Raw genomic sequence first — 17989 nt, forward strand, 5'->3', positions numbered from 1 at the left:
AGTCTTTCCGCTCCCGGGATTGGAATGACTCCTTACCCTCTCCCTTAAAACCCACATCCTTTCGTCTTTCCCTCTCCTTCCTGAAGAAGCAACCATTGGTTGTGAAAGCTAGTAATTCTGTGTGTGTGTTTGTGTGTTTTGTTCATGTACCTGTCTGCCGGCGCTTTCCCACTTGGTAAGTCTTGGAATCTTTGTTTTTAATATATATATATAATTGAAAAAATGTTTACATTGATTGTGTTTCAATTTCTAAATAACATTTGTGTATTGAAAAACCAACATTTCAAACATACTCTTGTATAAATTTGACATTCGTACGCGGAAAACATATATCAGCACCTTAAGAAGATGTGGGAAGAAAATGTGTTATGAAAAATACCTTTATTTTTATATAAGTTAGTTACTTTGTGTTTGTTTATCCCATGAGCAATACTTATTATTATTCTTATGATATAAATTTAAATTTTAAAAAGAAAGTTTACTAACAATAAATGATATCTATGATATATGAGCGACTACCCTTGTCCGACTATAAGGCGCACCTATCGAGAGATTAAGTGGTTAAGAAGGGCATTTCACTTGCCTTAAATCTTTTTCCTGGTAACAATTTTTTTTTACAATAATTACACATTTATCATTAGTTCTCGATGGCGGTCAAATGGCTTCTTCTCGCAGAAATTTATGTTACCTAGTTTATTTGGTGATTTTGTTAGCCAACAATGATGAACTTAATAGTGTTGGGTGTAGAAGATTTTGCGCATACGTACATATTATTAAGTCAATTTGTTGTCACTAACAGTTTGTCTGGTAAATAACTGATCCCTAACCGAAGTCGTGATCTTTCTGAAACTGAGAACGAAGTAATGGCTGGTCACAGATGCTGAAGTCAGATGTGTTAATGACTGGTTTGAAAATTTGGCAAAAGATTAAATGGTACCTGCAGATACTAGCCCGGGAGAACATTAACACTACTTACGAAAGCGGAGAAATATCACATCTGACCATTTCTTCACCTCTCTAAAGAAGGCTACAAGCGACGTTGACACACTGAACAGAAGTACAAGAGATGTGCCAACCATCTCTAAGAAAAGGACAAGATATGCTTCATTCAAGTGTATTTGACAAGGTTGATGATATTACTCCAACTTCTTACCACGGGAAAATACACAGAAAAATGTTCTCAATCTTAGTTCTACGCACTCCAGTGTAACTGTCGATGATGCTATAGAAATGGAAACTACAGAAAAAATTCGGCGTGGATGTGGTGTATCAAATGTAAAACAAATATAGCGTAAGAGCCATGAATGGCCCCTACTTGTTTTCTGTAACAGTCAGATCTGGCTATGATCAATGCCCACACTCGGTAGAAGATGATAACTAGGTCTACCAACTCTCGACAATCTTTTACAATAAGAACTGTAGAAGAAACAGTGGTAGTATCAATCAGGAAATATCGCACTCAGCAATTCCCAACTCTGCTCGTACTTCGTGCCGATAGATAAGAAGGAACATCTTAAGGTGCTAAAGGAAAAACCTGCTATGTTGGACCTCACAAGAAAAAATTAGAAATAAAAGTTTTCATGTTGGCAGCGTTCCTCGCAACTGACTTCTAACCAAACTGGATGCCTAAAGACTGCTGTCTCAGTTGTGCGACTGGATTCGTGATTTCCTGTCAGAAAGATCGCACTTCGTAGTATTTGAGAGAATGTCATCGAGTAAACAAGTGATACCTGGCAATCCCCAATGAAGTGTTATAAGCCTTCTGCTGCTCCTGATCTACATAAAAGATTTGTGAAGCAATCTGAACAGTCTTCTTAAAAGGAAGATTAGATCAGAGTTTAACGCCTCGTCGAGAACGTAGTCATTAGAGACGGAGCACCACCTCTGATTGTTTCGAGGTTGGGGAAGGAAATAGACTGTGCCCTTGTAAATAAATAAAATAAAAGAAGAAAAAAACCTGAGGCATTCGCCTGGAGCGATTTAAGGATATCATGGATAACCAAAATCTGAATGGCCGGATGGGTATGTGAAACGTCGTCCTCCCGTATGCAAGACCAGTGTCCTAACCATTGCGACACCTCGCTCGGTAGCTCCTCTTACATTGTCTGCAGAGGATGCAATAATTTCCTGTCTCGTCAACTCGTCACAAGAATTTGTAGCCATTTTGACTATTTTTCGACCGTGACTATCTCAAGAAATATGTAATTTTTTTTTAAATTACCGCTACCAGACAGGAACTTTGTTAACTAATGTATTATTTATTTATTGCGCATCATGTTTCGAGGGAATACCTCATCTTCAGGCTAAATGGCATTACAAAAAACAATCTGTAATGTCATTTAGTCTGAAGATGAGGTATTCCCTCGAAACATGTCACACAGTAATACATTAGTTAACAAAGTTTGTGACTGAGAGCGGTAATTTTTTTAAAAAATTACATAACTCATCACAAGATCCCAACCAATTGCAAAATGATTTAGACAACATATGCTATGGTGCGAAAAGTTGCAACTGTCAAGACAATGTCACCTACACAATGTCCGCCCCTGGTAGCTGAATGGTCAGCAGTGACGGATTGTCAATCTTCTGGGCCCGGGTTCGATTTCCAATTGGGCCAGGGAATTCTCTCTGCCCAGGGACTGGGTGTTGTGCTGTCGTCGTCGTCATCATCTCACCCTCATCGACTGCATTTCGTCGAAGTGGCATCAAATTGAACGACCGGCCCCCGGAGTAAGGCCTGTCCGACGAAGGGCCCTAGTCATACGATTAAATAAACCTATACAATTACTAGAAGGAATCCACTGCATTTTGGTTACATGACACATTAGGTCTACTAAAGAGACTGCTTACACTAACCTTGTTTGTCCTCTACTGTGTAGTGTGGGATCCCGCATCACACAGTTTTGACGGGATATATCGAAAACATTCAAGGAACAGTTCGTTTTGTATTATCGCGAAACAAAGGAGAGTATCACAGTTACAATAGGAGAGTTGCGGTGGCAATCATTAAAAAACAAAAGCATTTTGCGTTGCAGCGATAACTTTTCACGAAATTTCAATAACCAACTGTCTCCTCTGAATGCGAAACTATTTTGTTGACGTCCACCAATATTGGGAGAAATCATCATCGTAATAAAATAGGAGAAACCAGAGTCCGCAAGGATGAAATCTGTGAGTCCGATTATCATGAGAGTGGTGGGGTATTAAGAGCTTTTACATATAAAAAAATGCCTACATCTGAATTTTTTTAACAACAGTTGTGAGATGAGGTGTTATTACTTTCACTAAGAGGTATGCTACTGATAGTGAAAAAATCGATCAAGACACTGAATCTAAGCTGGTGTCTAATGACGCTTGCCTTATTCCTTTACTAGTGAAATTCGTGCCATGTCATGTAAATTCTTCTTCCGAAATCTCTTAATTATTCATGTGCAGCATTTATTTTATGGCTCTCGCATTGCTGCTTTGTGATATCGAGAGACATAAGATGAATGCTGTCCATGAATAATGAAGATATTTTGGAAGAAGAATTTACACGACATGGCAATAATTTCACTAATAAAATAATAAGGCACAACTCATTAGACATGCAATGAAGAGTTGGTAGTTCTTATGCAGCAACGAACAAATATAAAACTTCATTAACTTTGTAGCAGGTTTCACGGTGGTAACTTGACGACAAAGTATAGAGGAAAGGGAGGAATGATTTGGTTAGGAAAAGTGACAAGAGGATCTTGTTAAATGGGACCAGTCAGGGGTAAGGAAATCAAACCACTGCACTGTTGAGTAATTCCAAGTGAAAAACTATGACCCAAACAGAAAGAATTGGTAGCTGAAGTGGAAACTGATGAAAAGAAATACACAAAACATGGCAAAGATCAACCCATACGACGAAAAGCTCGACACTCCAACCAATTCAAGATGTAAAATATTCATAATTTCTAAGAGATTGTTAGAATCAGTATGACAAGTATAGCATTTTCTGAATGAATATGTAAAATTTACAGAGGTAATTAGCGGCAGGAGTGAGCCGATTTTTGTGAGCTGTGTTTGGGGAGGAAAGTAATGAATGAAGAATATGCCACTGTGGTCTTGGTGGTGGCGGCAGCTGTTTTTGGAACCTAACATTCAGCGGACAATAATTTCGGGGGTGCAAGCACAAGTATATGAAGAGGGAGTAAGACTCAAGAGGTCAAGAATAGGTAAAGGGGCAAGATTTGCTCCACCAGTGAGGATGCTCTTGATATCTACTGAGAAAGATAAAGGTAAGGTAAGCACAGTTGCCGAAAACAAGAAGTGCTTCAAAGAATTCATGAGAATATAGTCCTGAATGATGTTGAGCTGGGGTGCAATGTTACCTACCTATCTTGACAAACCAAATGTGCCAGAAAACAATATGTATTTATGGGCCTTAATAGCGAGATTAGAATTCTTGAAGAGCATGCATTACAATACTGAACATCATGTATGCAAGAGCGTACCTATAATTTGTGGGACAGGGAAGAAGTGGAGGGGGAAGGAGGGCCAGGGGGGCCAGGGGGGGCGGGGGTGATAAATTGTATTAATTCTGCTATAAATGGAACATGAATAATGGTTATGAGAAAAATTGCAACTAGTCACTATGTTCTGCCTTTCTTCAACTGATACTTTCCTGATATGTTTGTCCGTGTGCTGTGGCAGAATGCAAGGTTGGTTTGTGTAAATTACTTATTTCTGCGAGGGGAGGAGGGAAATACTACTGCTCTCTGCCTGGGTATGTCTAAGCAAGTACGGTGGAAACACATAACTGATCCCAGATCCTGTAAATGAACTAATGAAGACTCCACTAAGATCACGAATAAAATATTGTATAGCTCCAAGTCGAGGGTAATATTCCAGCATTTACAAGAATTATAAGATATTAGCAGATTGTCTATTGCGGCAGTTACATACAACAAACAGATGAACGGACAACTGGTTCTAAACCCAGCATCACAGGAGACACTTCCACAAGAGACATAAAAGCTGTGCATGGAAAATATCCTACTGTGCTGATCTGAAAAATATACAGTGAATGGGGGTTTGTACAAAAATTGGATGAACATTACAAGTAGCAATCTGGTCTATTTATTTGGAATCTTGCAATGCTTCAGTAAAAGCAATGCCACATGGCAACAAAATTTCTAAGAAATGGTACTTGCATATTTGCTTATCTTACTGCTGGAACTGCTTGCACATTCACAATTTTTTCCCTCTTTTTTCTTCATGAGTGTTTTATGAACTAAGGGACTAGATAGTGTTTATAAATCAGTGCTTAAAAATCAAATAAATAAAAGGTGCACTGAAAGTCAAAATTTGGGACACTGTCAGACCATGATTTATAGAAAAGCAATTTAAGCTGAAAACATTACAGTGCATGAAGTTTTGTTTCTTCCATTGTGCTGAACAGAGAACGGAACGTGTGCCAGAGGACTTGACCAGTCCCACAGTAAGATACATAGGCTCAAGGTGCAGATTGCTTAATAGACTCATGCAGAATCACAATATGTAGCAAGTGAAGCATCACAGCCAAGCATTAACAGATGAACATTGGTGCTTAACAATCTGCCAATGTCAAGGTCGTTAGAGCCTCTGTACAAGTTCTATCAGCATTCCAGCATTTTTCTCAGGGATAAACTAAGTCTAGATGGTTGAACGGAGAACTGGATCCTTGTTCTTCATATTGTGACTCCATCATATTCAAGAATTTGCACATGGAGGAATTATAACCAACAGTAGAGCTATGAGGCGAAATTGCTATATAATATGAAAAGTGCATGCAAAAGTTGCACTGTTTTTACAGTTTTCCTAGATTTATATATTGCCAAAACATTCCTATAAATATTGGCTATATGTGCTTTCTCTTTTTCGGCAACACAAGGTTTTGTTAGTGTTTCTATAGGTCAACATACAGCTTGCATAGAAATTTCAACATTAAACAGACAAAAATGTATAAATGTTTCACACATATATTTTAATTTAGTTAACTGCTCTTCTTAGGATGCCTTTTTTTGGTTCAAATAAAAAGTTGTTCCACCTTGATGAGAATTCTCCTACCACATTACTTTATGAATTTCTTGAACTTGTTACATTTACTAAATACTAGACTCGCTTATGAAAAGGTGTGTCTTTGACCTATTACAAACATTTACTGAAGGGAAAATTTTGCCTATGAATGGTGAAATTTTAGCATATTTGAGATACTTTTCCAATTTGTTGTAACTACCGAAAGCAAGCCGAGGGGGCACCAAATACAATGACTGATGTAATTGTGTTTGACAATGTTTTTATTATTATTATTATTATTATTATTATTATTATTATTATTATTGCAGAAAAATCTATGTTCTGTATTTTCTTCATTTTTGTGTTCTTTCAGGGCGGATATCAATAACACAGCCTTCAAGTGTGAGTATGTACTTCAATTGTGACCCAAGTTTCAAAATAAATGTATCAAAAGTCAACAGCTACAAAGTAAGAACTTGCTCTTCGATAAAAGAACGACAAATATGGGGGAAAGTGATGGAAAGAAATAATATGGATAACACAGAGCATTTTGGATATCAGATAAATTGTGCACAAGCACAGTGTCTACTGTTCCTGAATAGCTATGGATAACCTATTGATTTGGCCATTAACAAGTTTTGAATCAAATTTTCCTTTTTTATACAATGATAGTAGAAGACTGCCCCTATTAGTAGCAGCAACTGCTCCATCAGGCATGTAAGTCTGCCAGACTTGTTTGTATTTGTACCACTGTATAAGAATGAGTGTGAAAAGTTTTCTAGTCCAATAGGACTGAATACTGCTGTTACATTGTTCAACAGCAGTAAGTGAAACTGATTTAATACAATTATGAGTTCAAATTCAAGTGTGTAAAAAGAATCAGTGGGGCAATAAAAATATTACTTGGATTGTGCCAGTGTTACATAATACAGGAACACTTATGGATCATAATATATTACAAAGGGTAACAGCAGATTCAGGTCTTACACACCAAGAATTGTATTAAATTTAAGAACAGGAGAAGATCAAACTTCTACATTATACTTAAAAAGTAGAAAAGAGAACATAAAATAAGTCACCTCTGGGGCTTACTTTTACACCTACATCTGCACTGTGCACGCTACTTTGCGGTATGTGGCAGAGCGTATTTTGTGCACCACTGTCAGTTACCCCCTTTTCCTGTTCCATTCATGAATATTTCATGGAAAGAAGAATTGCTGGCAAGTCCCCATGTGGGCTCTAATCACATCTTCATGACCATTTCACAAGACATACTTAGGAGGAAGCAATATATTTGGTGACTCTCCTAGGAATGTTCGCTCTCTGAACTTTAATAACAAACCACACCAATATGCAGAATGCCTCTTTTGCAGAATCTGCCACGGGATTGGTTAATCACCTCTGTCATGCTTACTAAATGAACCTCGTAAGTCTGGCATACACTTTACTCATAATTAATTTTATGTAGTTGTTCCACTTCTAACTACTCCATATGCATACTGTTAGACTGTTCTGCAATTACAATTGTGATAGTACAAAGGGTTTTTCTGTGTATGTATTCACAATGTGTTGTTTATGTTGGGTGTCAATTGCCACTCCCTGCAGCAACCACTGGTCCTTTGTAGATCTTGCCATTTTCCCCTGCAATATTCTAGCACTATGACTTCTCAGTATACAACAGCATCATCAAAAAGCCTCTTCTGGCATCAACTACTAGATCATTTATATAGAATGTAAACATTAATTTCTTTATAACACTCCCTTGGGGAATGCCCAAATTTACTTTTACGTCTTAAGATTTTTTTCTATTCAGAGTGACCTGCAATTCCCGTGTCCCAGAAATTCATCAAGCCAATTACACCATTAGTCTGCTATTTCGTATGCCCATATTTTGTTCATTAAACAGCACTGTGGAACTTTTCTGAATGCCTTCTGGAAGTAAAGAAATATGGCATTTTTGGTCTCATGGGCGAACAGACCTAGATGGGTTTCACACAATCGTCGTTTTCAGAAGCCATTTTTGTTTCTACTGACAAGATTTTCGGCCTCCAGATATGTCATAATTTGTGAGCACATAACACATTCCAAAATTCTATCTTTGAGCATCTGTTCAACAACCGTTCTTGAAAATGGGAATGGCCCACGCCTTTTCCCAATCACCAGGAGCATTTAGCTCCTCTAAAGACTGACAGTACACTGCTGTTAGATGAGGGGCACATTCTTTAAGGTATTCTATGAAGAATCATACTGGTATGCTGTCAGACACAGTGGCCTTCCCTCTGTTGAGCAATTTTAGTTCTTTTCTATCCCATGGTCACTTACATCAGTATCAACCATTTCATCATTGATGTAATGATTTATGAGAGACTCTACAGCATGACCTTTCACCACAAGACATATAGAAAAAGAGTTTTAGTATTTGGCCTTCTACACGTCATGCTCCATTTCAATTCAATTATGGCCACAGAGGATAGATGGCTATGATCCATTTACTGATTTAATGGAAGACCAAAACTTCTTAGGATTTTCTGTCGTGTCAGTAAACAGAATTTTACTTTCATATTCGTTGAACACTTCACGCATGACTCTCCTTACACCAATTTTGGCTTCATTTGATATTTGTCGATTTGCGAGGTTTTGGCAGTGACACTCTCTTTGCTTTCACAGCAGTTTTCTAACACGACTGTCAACCACAATGGATCTTTTCCATCCCACACAACTCTGTTCAGCACATACCTTTCTGAAGCTTATAACACTCTTGAACTTTCTCCACTGATACTCAATGCCCGAGATGAAATTTTTGTGCTGACTGCTCAGATTAATTTGAAATCCGTTTATTGATCTTCCTAAGCACACAGGTCTTTCCACCTTTCGTTGCATTTGTATTTACAGCTGTTTTCATTGATGTTGTTACAGTTTTATGATCATTGATTCCCTGTTCTACATTGACTGAATCAAAAGTTACGCATTTCTGTCACCGGCAGGTCTAAGATGCTATCTCCATAAGTCAGTTCTCCGAACTTTCTGAGTTTGACTGGTATGGTTTATGACAACCACTGTATATATACAGCATGGTAATCACATAAGGATTTCATCCCCAGATCTTTCCAATGACAGTCCACTGTGTTAATCACTGTGTCAATTTTCAGTGTCAATAATGATTGTAGTAAGGAACAACAGGGAGTATGTGATGAGGCTTGATATAACAATTTAGAATGTATATTTTATACAGAACAACAGGGAGTATGTGATGAGGCTTGATATAACAATTTAGAATGTATATTTTATACAAACTGTAAATTGTCTGAGAATATTTGCTGGATAATGAAACCACAAAGTATGAAGCTATGCAGTGTGACTGGATTAGACACACACAAAAGAAATAAAAAAAGATATGGCTATACAAAACAAGAAAACGAAATTTTGGAGAGAAAGAAAAAGAGTTAACTTAAAAGCACAAATGGGGAGCTTCCTATGTACAAAATTAAGTACAGCTACTAGGAACACATCAAAGATCTCCAAAAGGTATAAGAACTACCCTGAAATATTATATGGAAGATCAGTTGATATGGAAGTAAAAAGAGAAGTCAGTGTAACCAGAATGAGAGATCACTGAATGGTTTGACACTAACAGACCGGTAGGAGCCAGAAACAAACCTTCAGAATTACTACACACAGATGGAGGTACAGTAACCAGGTGGTTCATTCAATTTTTCAAACTATGAAACAGGTACCATAATACCAAACACGAAGCATTGAAGTACCATAATATCAAAGACGCAAATAAATTTGAAAATGTCTGACAATGAGTGTCTAACAGTGTGCTGGGAATTGTAATTTAGGGTAACATGCAGAACACAATATAACAACTGAAGTGCTTGAAGAAGATGAGTCTTTCAGTGAAAGTAACTGTGCCAGAGAGCCAAATTCAACCTCACATTTAGCAATGGAAGAAAGAATACACAGAAACCAGTGTACTTTCAAGCCATTTATACACTTGCAGAAATTCTTCAACTTCCTGATAGAAACCATAATATATAAGAAACACTGAGAAGAAAGCTGTGTAAGTAGAAGTATTACCTACAAAGATCAGGTAGTGATAATGAAGCTGGAAAACAGAGTATAAGTATTAAACAAAGGGTTAGTATGCTTTTTTTTTTGTCAGCCATGTTTTAAATTGTTGCTGTTGTGGTCTTTAATCTGAAGACAGCTCCCCATGGCAGTGAATATCTATATACTGCAAATCTCTTCATCTTTGCGAAGCTACTGCAACCTACGTCCATTTGGAACTGCTAACAAAACTCAATCCTCGGCCTCGCTCCCCCCCCCCCCCCCCCGTCATCATCTTTTTTCTCTCAAAATTGTTTTTTAGTGCCTATTAATCAGTTATCCAATATAACCATCTCTGCTGAATTATGTCAAAATAGCAACTAAGGAAAACTTAGTAACAGCAAGTGCAAAACAGAGATTAATGTTAAAGTTGCAGACAATAGAATCCTCCTACGATTGATTGGACCCCACGGGGAACCCCACATATTGTCTCCCTTGACCCCATGTCACTCTTGTGGAATATCACATAACCTTTCAAATTATAGGTTCATACAGCATTCACACAAGCAGGATTATAGTTAGTGACAAAATATAAATTAGAATATTCATGAATAAAGATACCAACACAGTGTGAAAAGAACATCTGGAACCTTCTAAACAATGATGTTCTCTTCTAATTGACTGGCACCAAAACACATGCACACCTGTTTAGCGACAATATGCAGATATTTATAATTTTATACACTACAGGTATCGGCCTTCTGCGAAAGAGAGAAGATGTTAATAGTACAGAAAACCGTGTCACACCTGGCACACTTACTAGCCTAACAGAATGTAGTCCTTGCAAAGCAAAACTACAGTAGGCAGTAATCTATCACAACATAAACAGGAACACGAATTATATGCAAACAACTGCACAGAATGGATCTGAGTAGAAGATTTGCTCAAAAAATTAGACTCTAAAAATTAAAAAAATGAAACACAGCAAACTGATCTGTTGAGTGAGGATGTAAGAGACTGTGTAGTGATTCATTCTTCAGTTGGTAGCATCGAACTTTGCTACCAAATTTATCACTGTCCTCCTATTTCATTCAATACACAACTCTGATGATAAAAACACTGAACTAAGCCCCACATAGGTTCATTATCACCATCGGCAATACACATTAACAGACCATAATTTGCATGTCAAAGTAAGACGGAAGAATTAAGTACATTAACATTTCAGGAATTACGCAATGTGGTTTTTCCAAATTGCATCTGCCATTTATTAATGAATACATGGCTACATTTTGAGATGTTCATCTATTACTATAAATGATAACATCACATTTCTGAATCGAAAATCAGGTCTGAATGATGCATTCATTTGCACATTGTTCTTAAAATGTTTGCACAAATCACAGATTTTTTACAAAACCCACTCTCAAAGATGTCCCACAAAACAATGTGTAGGTCTCCCTGGGAGTAACTGACAATGATTAAGTTAATAAACCCACATAATTATTTTCCTTTTAGGTTATCAGGCAATATAGGATTGCAACAGAAAGTTTATAAATGCATCTGTTTAGTAAAACTGACATGTTCACAAGAATGTTAGTCACTAAATCTACACAGAAGCAAAGATCATTTGTGATACAATCCATAAATCTATAAACTTAGAATAGAGTCAATGCTGTCAGTTGCATGAACAACCACATACATCTCCTTCACAAAAATGTTTATGATCACCCCCCCCCCCCCACACACACACACACACACACAAAGGGGGGGGGGGGGGCGCTAACATCCAATGAACCAGTTAACTCGTACAAATATTTTGATGTTACAATTTATTAGGATATGAAATGCAGTAATTACATACACTGAGTGCTTAGAATTTGATGCTGAGACACCCCCCCCCCCCTTTCCACTGAAACTTCATTTGACAGACTGATATGTGGCATTTCATAAGGTCTAGCTTAGATTGAAAGGTGATAATTTAGTTGTGGACTGGTAAAGTCTACGAATATGAATGCAGGATAAAGGTTGTGGTAATAGACTGAGCTGTAGCAGAGCCTAATATTTACATTTGTGTCATATTTAAATGCTCTTTGACATATGTAACACTTTTCATTATGTAAACTAAAGCAGCACATTAAATTTGGAAAACGGAGATTACATAATGGAGAGTTTCAGAGTAGTATTTTTATGTATATTATGCACATATATCGTACATAAACTATGAAAAATCAAGAAGGGTCCACTATGTACAAGTGTCAGGCTTCTGTTCACTGGTAGGATACTGAGAAAACACAATCAGTCAACAAAGAAGATTGTTTACAAAACACATATGTAACACATCCTAGAATACTGCTCAAATGAGTCAAACCCATACAAAATATGACAATCAAGGGACACTGAATATATACGAAGAAGGGCAGTGTCACACAGATGCCAAAAAACATTGCCAGGGAAAAGACAGTAAGAGATGTACCTATCCACAAACCTGTAGTTACAAAGTTTCAAGAACCACCATTAAGTGAGATATCTAGAAGTACACTGCAACCCTACATATAAAGCATCCATAAGGATCATGACAATAAGATTAGAGTGTTACAGGTACACATGCACTGAAGCAATCATTCCTCCTATGGTCCAAAAGTGAATGGAATACAAAGCACCTCTAAAAATGTGGCAAAGGGAAGTACTCTCAACCACACACTTCACACTGGTATATAGGGTATAAATGTAAATAAAGGACATATGGTTTCACAGATTCAGTTTTAAAGATTCAAGACAAAGTATATAGATGTGAACTTCAAATTTCCTGAAAGCCCAATCCAAAATGTTGTGATGTGGTATCAAATGTATGATCTAATTCAGTTAATTTAAACTAATGAAAACAGCATCCTGTCACATCAGGTAGTTGTTACCCTTACAAGTAACAGGAATTATATATAGAGAGAATATCATATTCGCCACCTTGACTAAAGGTGTTTGGTTCCCATTTAATACACTGTAATTCTGAACATTATATGAGTTTTTATAATGGAAAACAAATATAATGAACTGACTTTTTAAATAGTTTGGGTTTGCTGACTTCAACTGTCAACTACATCAGATTTACTTACCTACAACTCATTCTTGTTAAATTTATCATATTTGTTCAATATAAATTCATAACTATAAGTTGTTGCATTTTTATATGCACACACATTTCTTACTTCAGAGTATATCAATATATATACATTTTGTACAATTCACATATATAATATAGTCGTATAGCATGGGAAAAAGAGGTACATAACTTTATGAAACACACACACACACACACACACACACACACACACACACACACACACACACAGAGAGAGAGAGAGAGAGAGAGAGAGAGAGAGAGAGAGAGAGAGAGAGATGTAACAAAAACTAAATTAAACTGAAGAGCTATGTACATTAAATAAGAGGTAACAGAATTTCCTGATTGAACTTATTGTAAATACAAGATTAACAGCTGACTGCATGGTGTTTACACCTCACAGGTTACTCAGGTGGGAAAATGGATGACATTTCGTCTACTAGATGTCAGAAAGACCTGATGATATTGCAATGAGTAAATAATTTAGCCTACTAATTTTAATGGAAATTTGTGCTTTGGCACCACACAGTACGTGTGGTTATCCTAATTACTGATACCACTTTCTGAACAACTTTTGCATTATCTATTACAACAGAATGTCCTGAGCTATATATCTATATAACTGCACATAGTTTGCAAATCTTGTACATTGAACACAACTAAATTATACTTTCGATCCTATTTGAGGTTTCCCTTTTAGTTGTATGTCAACTGATGATACGTAGTTTTGAAACTTATGTCCAAACAAAAGTAAAGTAATTTCATAACATAACTAATAATTCGATTACTACCGGGTAATCTTGGAAACAAAACACCATGTAACTTCATGGATTTAATTTAATCATCGGTAATCAGTTTTGCAGTAAGTCAGTTCGGTATCCTTAAGAATGTGTTACTTCATGCTTCATCTAAAAGGTTAAGTGAACTGCTACGATGCGGCAAATGTAAGAAACGCACATACGGCTATGTTAAGAAACATAACTGAGATTTTTTTAGTTAAAGGTTATAACTCACCGGGAAAGCTCTAATTCTCATCTTCCCCTCCTTCTTCGGAAGCGCACCTTTCATCATTTTGCTGGCTTTCTTTAATCCTCTTGTTCAACAACACACACTGTCATACGACAAGTCGGAACTTCCTTTTAATAAGGATGGCGGTAGCTAACATTCATGAAATAATATATCCGCTTTAAAATTTTTGATGACTGACGTACAAACGCGTTTTGGTATCAAATACATTGATTACCATCAAAACTTTTACTGCTCACATACACTGCAGAAATACTGCCAATGTTTTACCCCCATACAGAACCTGAGATATTACATCCAATAGAAAAAGTAGTTCCCCATATGTACCAAAGAAGTAACAGTGTAATATCGACACTAAACCGTTACCAAAACCTGTAGTCACAGGCACGGGAAATACCTGATGCATTCGTATCAAAGTCAAATTTTGTGCATTAATGTAGCTGGATCACAGACTGCCATAGAAACTACTATGACACGATGCAGAGTCCCTATGACTTCATGTATGTTAGTAATTTGAACGTGTACTGCGATGTAGTAAAAGCTAATGTAAGCGATTAAATATTGCCGCAGGTTATAAAATCAAACGAGACAGAATTACTGCGAACTATTATACGTAGTAGATGAGGCGGTTGTAATCATATGATATATATTGAATGTTTTTCTCTATGCATCCTAAAACAGGAAGCTATCGTTTTCCTTATAACAAGCAGCGTAATTGGAAATGACTGTTCAGCTGCCTGAGTTTTCGTTGTTACTAGCCAAATAGAGCAGGTCACGTATATACTCGTGATGCTCAAGAAAGCATAAGATATTTTACTGTCTGAGAACAACCTGAAGAATCCTCTGCGGATGTAAAATGCTCAGACTTGAGTGCTGGCTGATGTGTTTAAGTGACGGGATTATTAATTTTGACAGTATTTCTTTTCTAGTACGTGCCGTATTTGGCTGTTTGCAGTATCGATTTAATTTTTGTAATATCGGAAAAAAATCTGCTCAAACTTAGCATTCAATACAAAACGGCGAAGAAAGATGCTGCTTAATGCTTATATTGCCGCCTTACCCTCTGATGATTACCTCTGTGGCCCCAAACTTTCTTTAAACCTATCTCTCATTATTTTTCATTAATTATTTTATCACCCTTGTTTTTTTTTTCACTTCCAACAAGTGGGAACAGTCAGTTGCACTAGTTTTCCATTTCTCTGCTGACAATGTGGCAATAACTACACAAACAAATAATACAGTTGACCACCATACATCGTGACAGTGGTCCCGAAAAACCTGAATAAATATCATAAAAAGTGACAACTGTAATTAAATCCAACCAAAGCAAATTGTTGGCAGGCAGAATGCTGAATATTTTATTTTGCTTCAAGCTAAAACACCACTATAATTAAGCCAAATACATCGGAATCACTCTTGTTTGTACCCTTCTCTATTAAAAGAGTTTACAGCTGACTGAATTAAAACATAAAATTGAAAACAAAATGTAGGGAGCACAACAAATATAACTAGTGCCATACTCTTTAGGGCACTGTTAACCAGTATGGTCCGAGGTGTGCCGTACCAACTAAATAGATATAAAGCAAAATGTGCCGTGCACAGTGTAACAGTAAAACTGAAATCCACAACACTTTGATTCCATTAGTTTGCTGACATCACTCGGTCGATCTTAGAACACAGTAGGTCACCATTGTTATCGAATAATCTTCGTGTTCACACACTTCCAATCTATGCCCTACTACACCCTCCTACCTGGAATCCTACAGATGTGTGTTTGAATGTGACACCCTGATGCAGTATCTGACATCATAGAAAAAGAGACTTAAGTTGAAGAAACTGAACACACGTGAGGAATAGTGAAAAACACTGAATGTGACTGTGAAGCAGCAAAAGACTTTGGAGCTCACATCCAACAGTTCTCCAAGGACTGGAAGCTACAGCTGAAGCTGTTTACTGTATATGTAACACCAATAAAACTTACGAAGTGGGATGCAGCATAAAAATAATGTTTTTTTTTTTTTTTTTTTTAATAATAGAATTTCTTTCTTTGTATGTGTGATCATGCACTCTGGAGCTTATAGGTCTAAGTTTGCCTCACTACAAACAAATAAATAAATAAATAAATAGCTTTACTCCACTGTGCCACATGTTATTTTGTGAGCTCACTGTAAAATAATTTGAGAGTTGTTCCTTGTTACAATGTTTCATCAGAGCTATCAAGTTGCCCACACATTTATGTTCTTCGTCCCCCTTAACATTAACTGCTAGTTTTCCGCCAGTGTCAAATAATGTTGTCATTGTCTCATTCCTCTCATTTCTATTTATCCTACTTACTTCATTCCATGAATTTACAAATTTTATGCACTTCTTTTATCATGCTGCCTTCAGTCTGCAGTAATGTTTTACTCAGTTTGTTCATTCAGTGTGCCCAAGAATCTCCATCTCCACATACAGCTTTTCTGCTACTATGACTTTCAACCCATATTCTTCTGCCATTAGCTAAGTGGTTAACTCTAGATGGATGTAATTTACTGTTTTTATTCAGTTGATTTATTTTACTGAAATGGGTCAGCTATGTTTTTCGCATGGAACACGAGAACACAACAAAAATAGCACTGCTGGAAACCCCAGTGGGACAAAGAAGACCAAGACTTCGATACTTGGATGACATAGAAGAAGATTTAAAAATTATTAGTGTCAGAGGTTAGAGATGCAAGATGCTGGGCAGGGATGAATGGAATGATGTCCTAAGTAGGCCAAGGCCCATCAAGGGCTGCAGGGCCAGGAAGAAGAAGAAGTTCTTTATTATCCAGCACAGTCACACTAATTTCAATTCAAATGACCAGTTTATGCTGTTATCAGCCATCCTGAGATTTTAAAATATATTCTGCAGTTGAATTCCAACACTGCACAAACCAAGTCAAAATTGCAATTATTTCATTTGAAATTAGTGTGATTGTGGAGGAGGGTAAATTATTTTCAAAACAGTGAGTCATTGTGATCTCCAACTTGATGGAAACATTGTTCATTTCAAATATCTAGATGCTTAGAAAGTACATTGCCTGTCAGTATAACTTTCTAAAAACATTACAAAATAAATTTCTTCCTTTAACTGCTTGTAAGCTGTTGCACCTTTATGCCATATTCACTCCTCCAGCGTACAGGATGTTTGCATATCCCAAGAAGCAAAGCAGTTCTCATTCATGCCAGGGAAAAAAATATCCAAATTCCTCTAATTTGTTGTTGGGAAAATTTAGGAAGCAAAATATAGTGGAAATAAAAACCGGTTCAGATGTCTAAAGTAATTAGATGAAACATTTTTGGTTAAACTCAAACACAAAATTCAGTTTCTGAAGATGGGTAGAGGGCCTAGTAGTTATTTTTATTCACAAGATAAACAGCAGTAACTAACTTTTACAATTATTGTGCCATCTTGTTTCGTAGCACTCTGTAATTTACTAAGGCAGTCTGGCTAAAAACTGTCTCACGAGTATATACACTTACGGTATATGATAAAGCTATCATGGACAAGCCCTCCTACTTTCCTACATCTACAGTTACATCTGTATTCTGCAAATCACTCTAAGGTGCATGGCAGCAGGTACATACCATTGTATCAGTTAGGGTTTCTTCCTGTTCCATTCATGTATGGAGTGTGGGAAGAATGATTGTTTGAATTCCTCTGTACATGCAACAATTATTTTAACCTTATCCTCATGACCCTTACTATGTGAACAATATGTAGAGGATTGTAGTATATTTCTAGAGTCT

The 17989-nt window shown here is 36.8% G+C and overlaps 1 protein-coding gene across 1 annotated transcript in view; it reads right to left on the reverse strand.

Annotated features, from left to right (window-relative positions):
- The window catches only part of LOC126325972 (cullin-3), a 244749-nt gene extending 228395 nt beyond the window's left edge, over positions 1–16354 (reverse strand). The window contains exon 1 of the mRNA XM_049995469.1: positions 14207–16354. Within this exon, the coding sequence (XP_049851426.1) occupies positions 14207–14263 (57 nt within the window). The 5' untranslated portion in view covers positions 14264–16354. The remainder of the gene's footprint in view (positions 1–14206) is intronic.
- Positions 16355–17989: the final 1635 nt, after the last annotated feature.

Source organism: Schistocerca gregaria, chromosome 2 (genome assembly GCF_023897955.1).
Source record: "Schistocerca gregaria isolate iqSchGreg1 chromosome 2, iqSchGreg1.2, whole genome shotgun sequence".
Classification (NCBI taxonomy): Eukaryota; Metazoa; Arthropoda; class Insecta; order Orthoptera; family Acrididae; genus Schistocerca; species Schistocerca gregaria.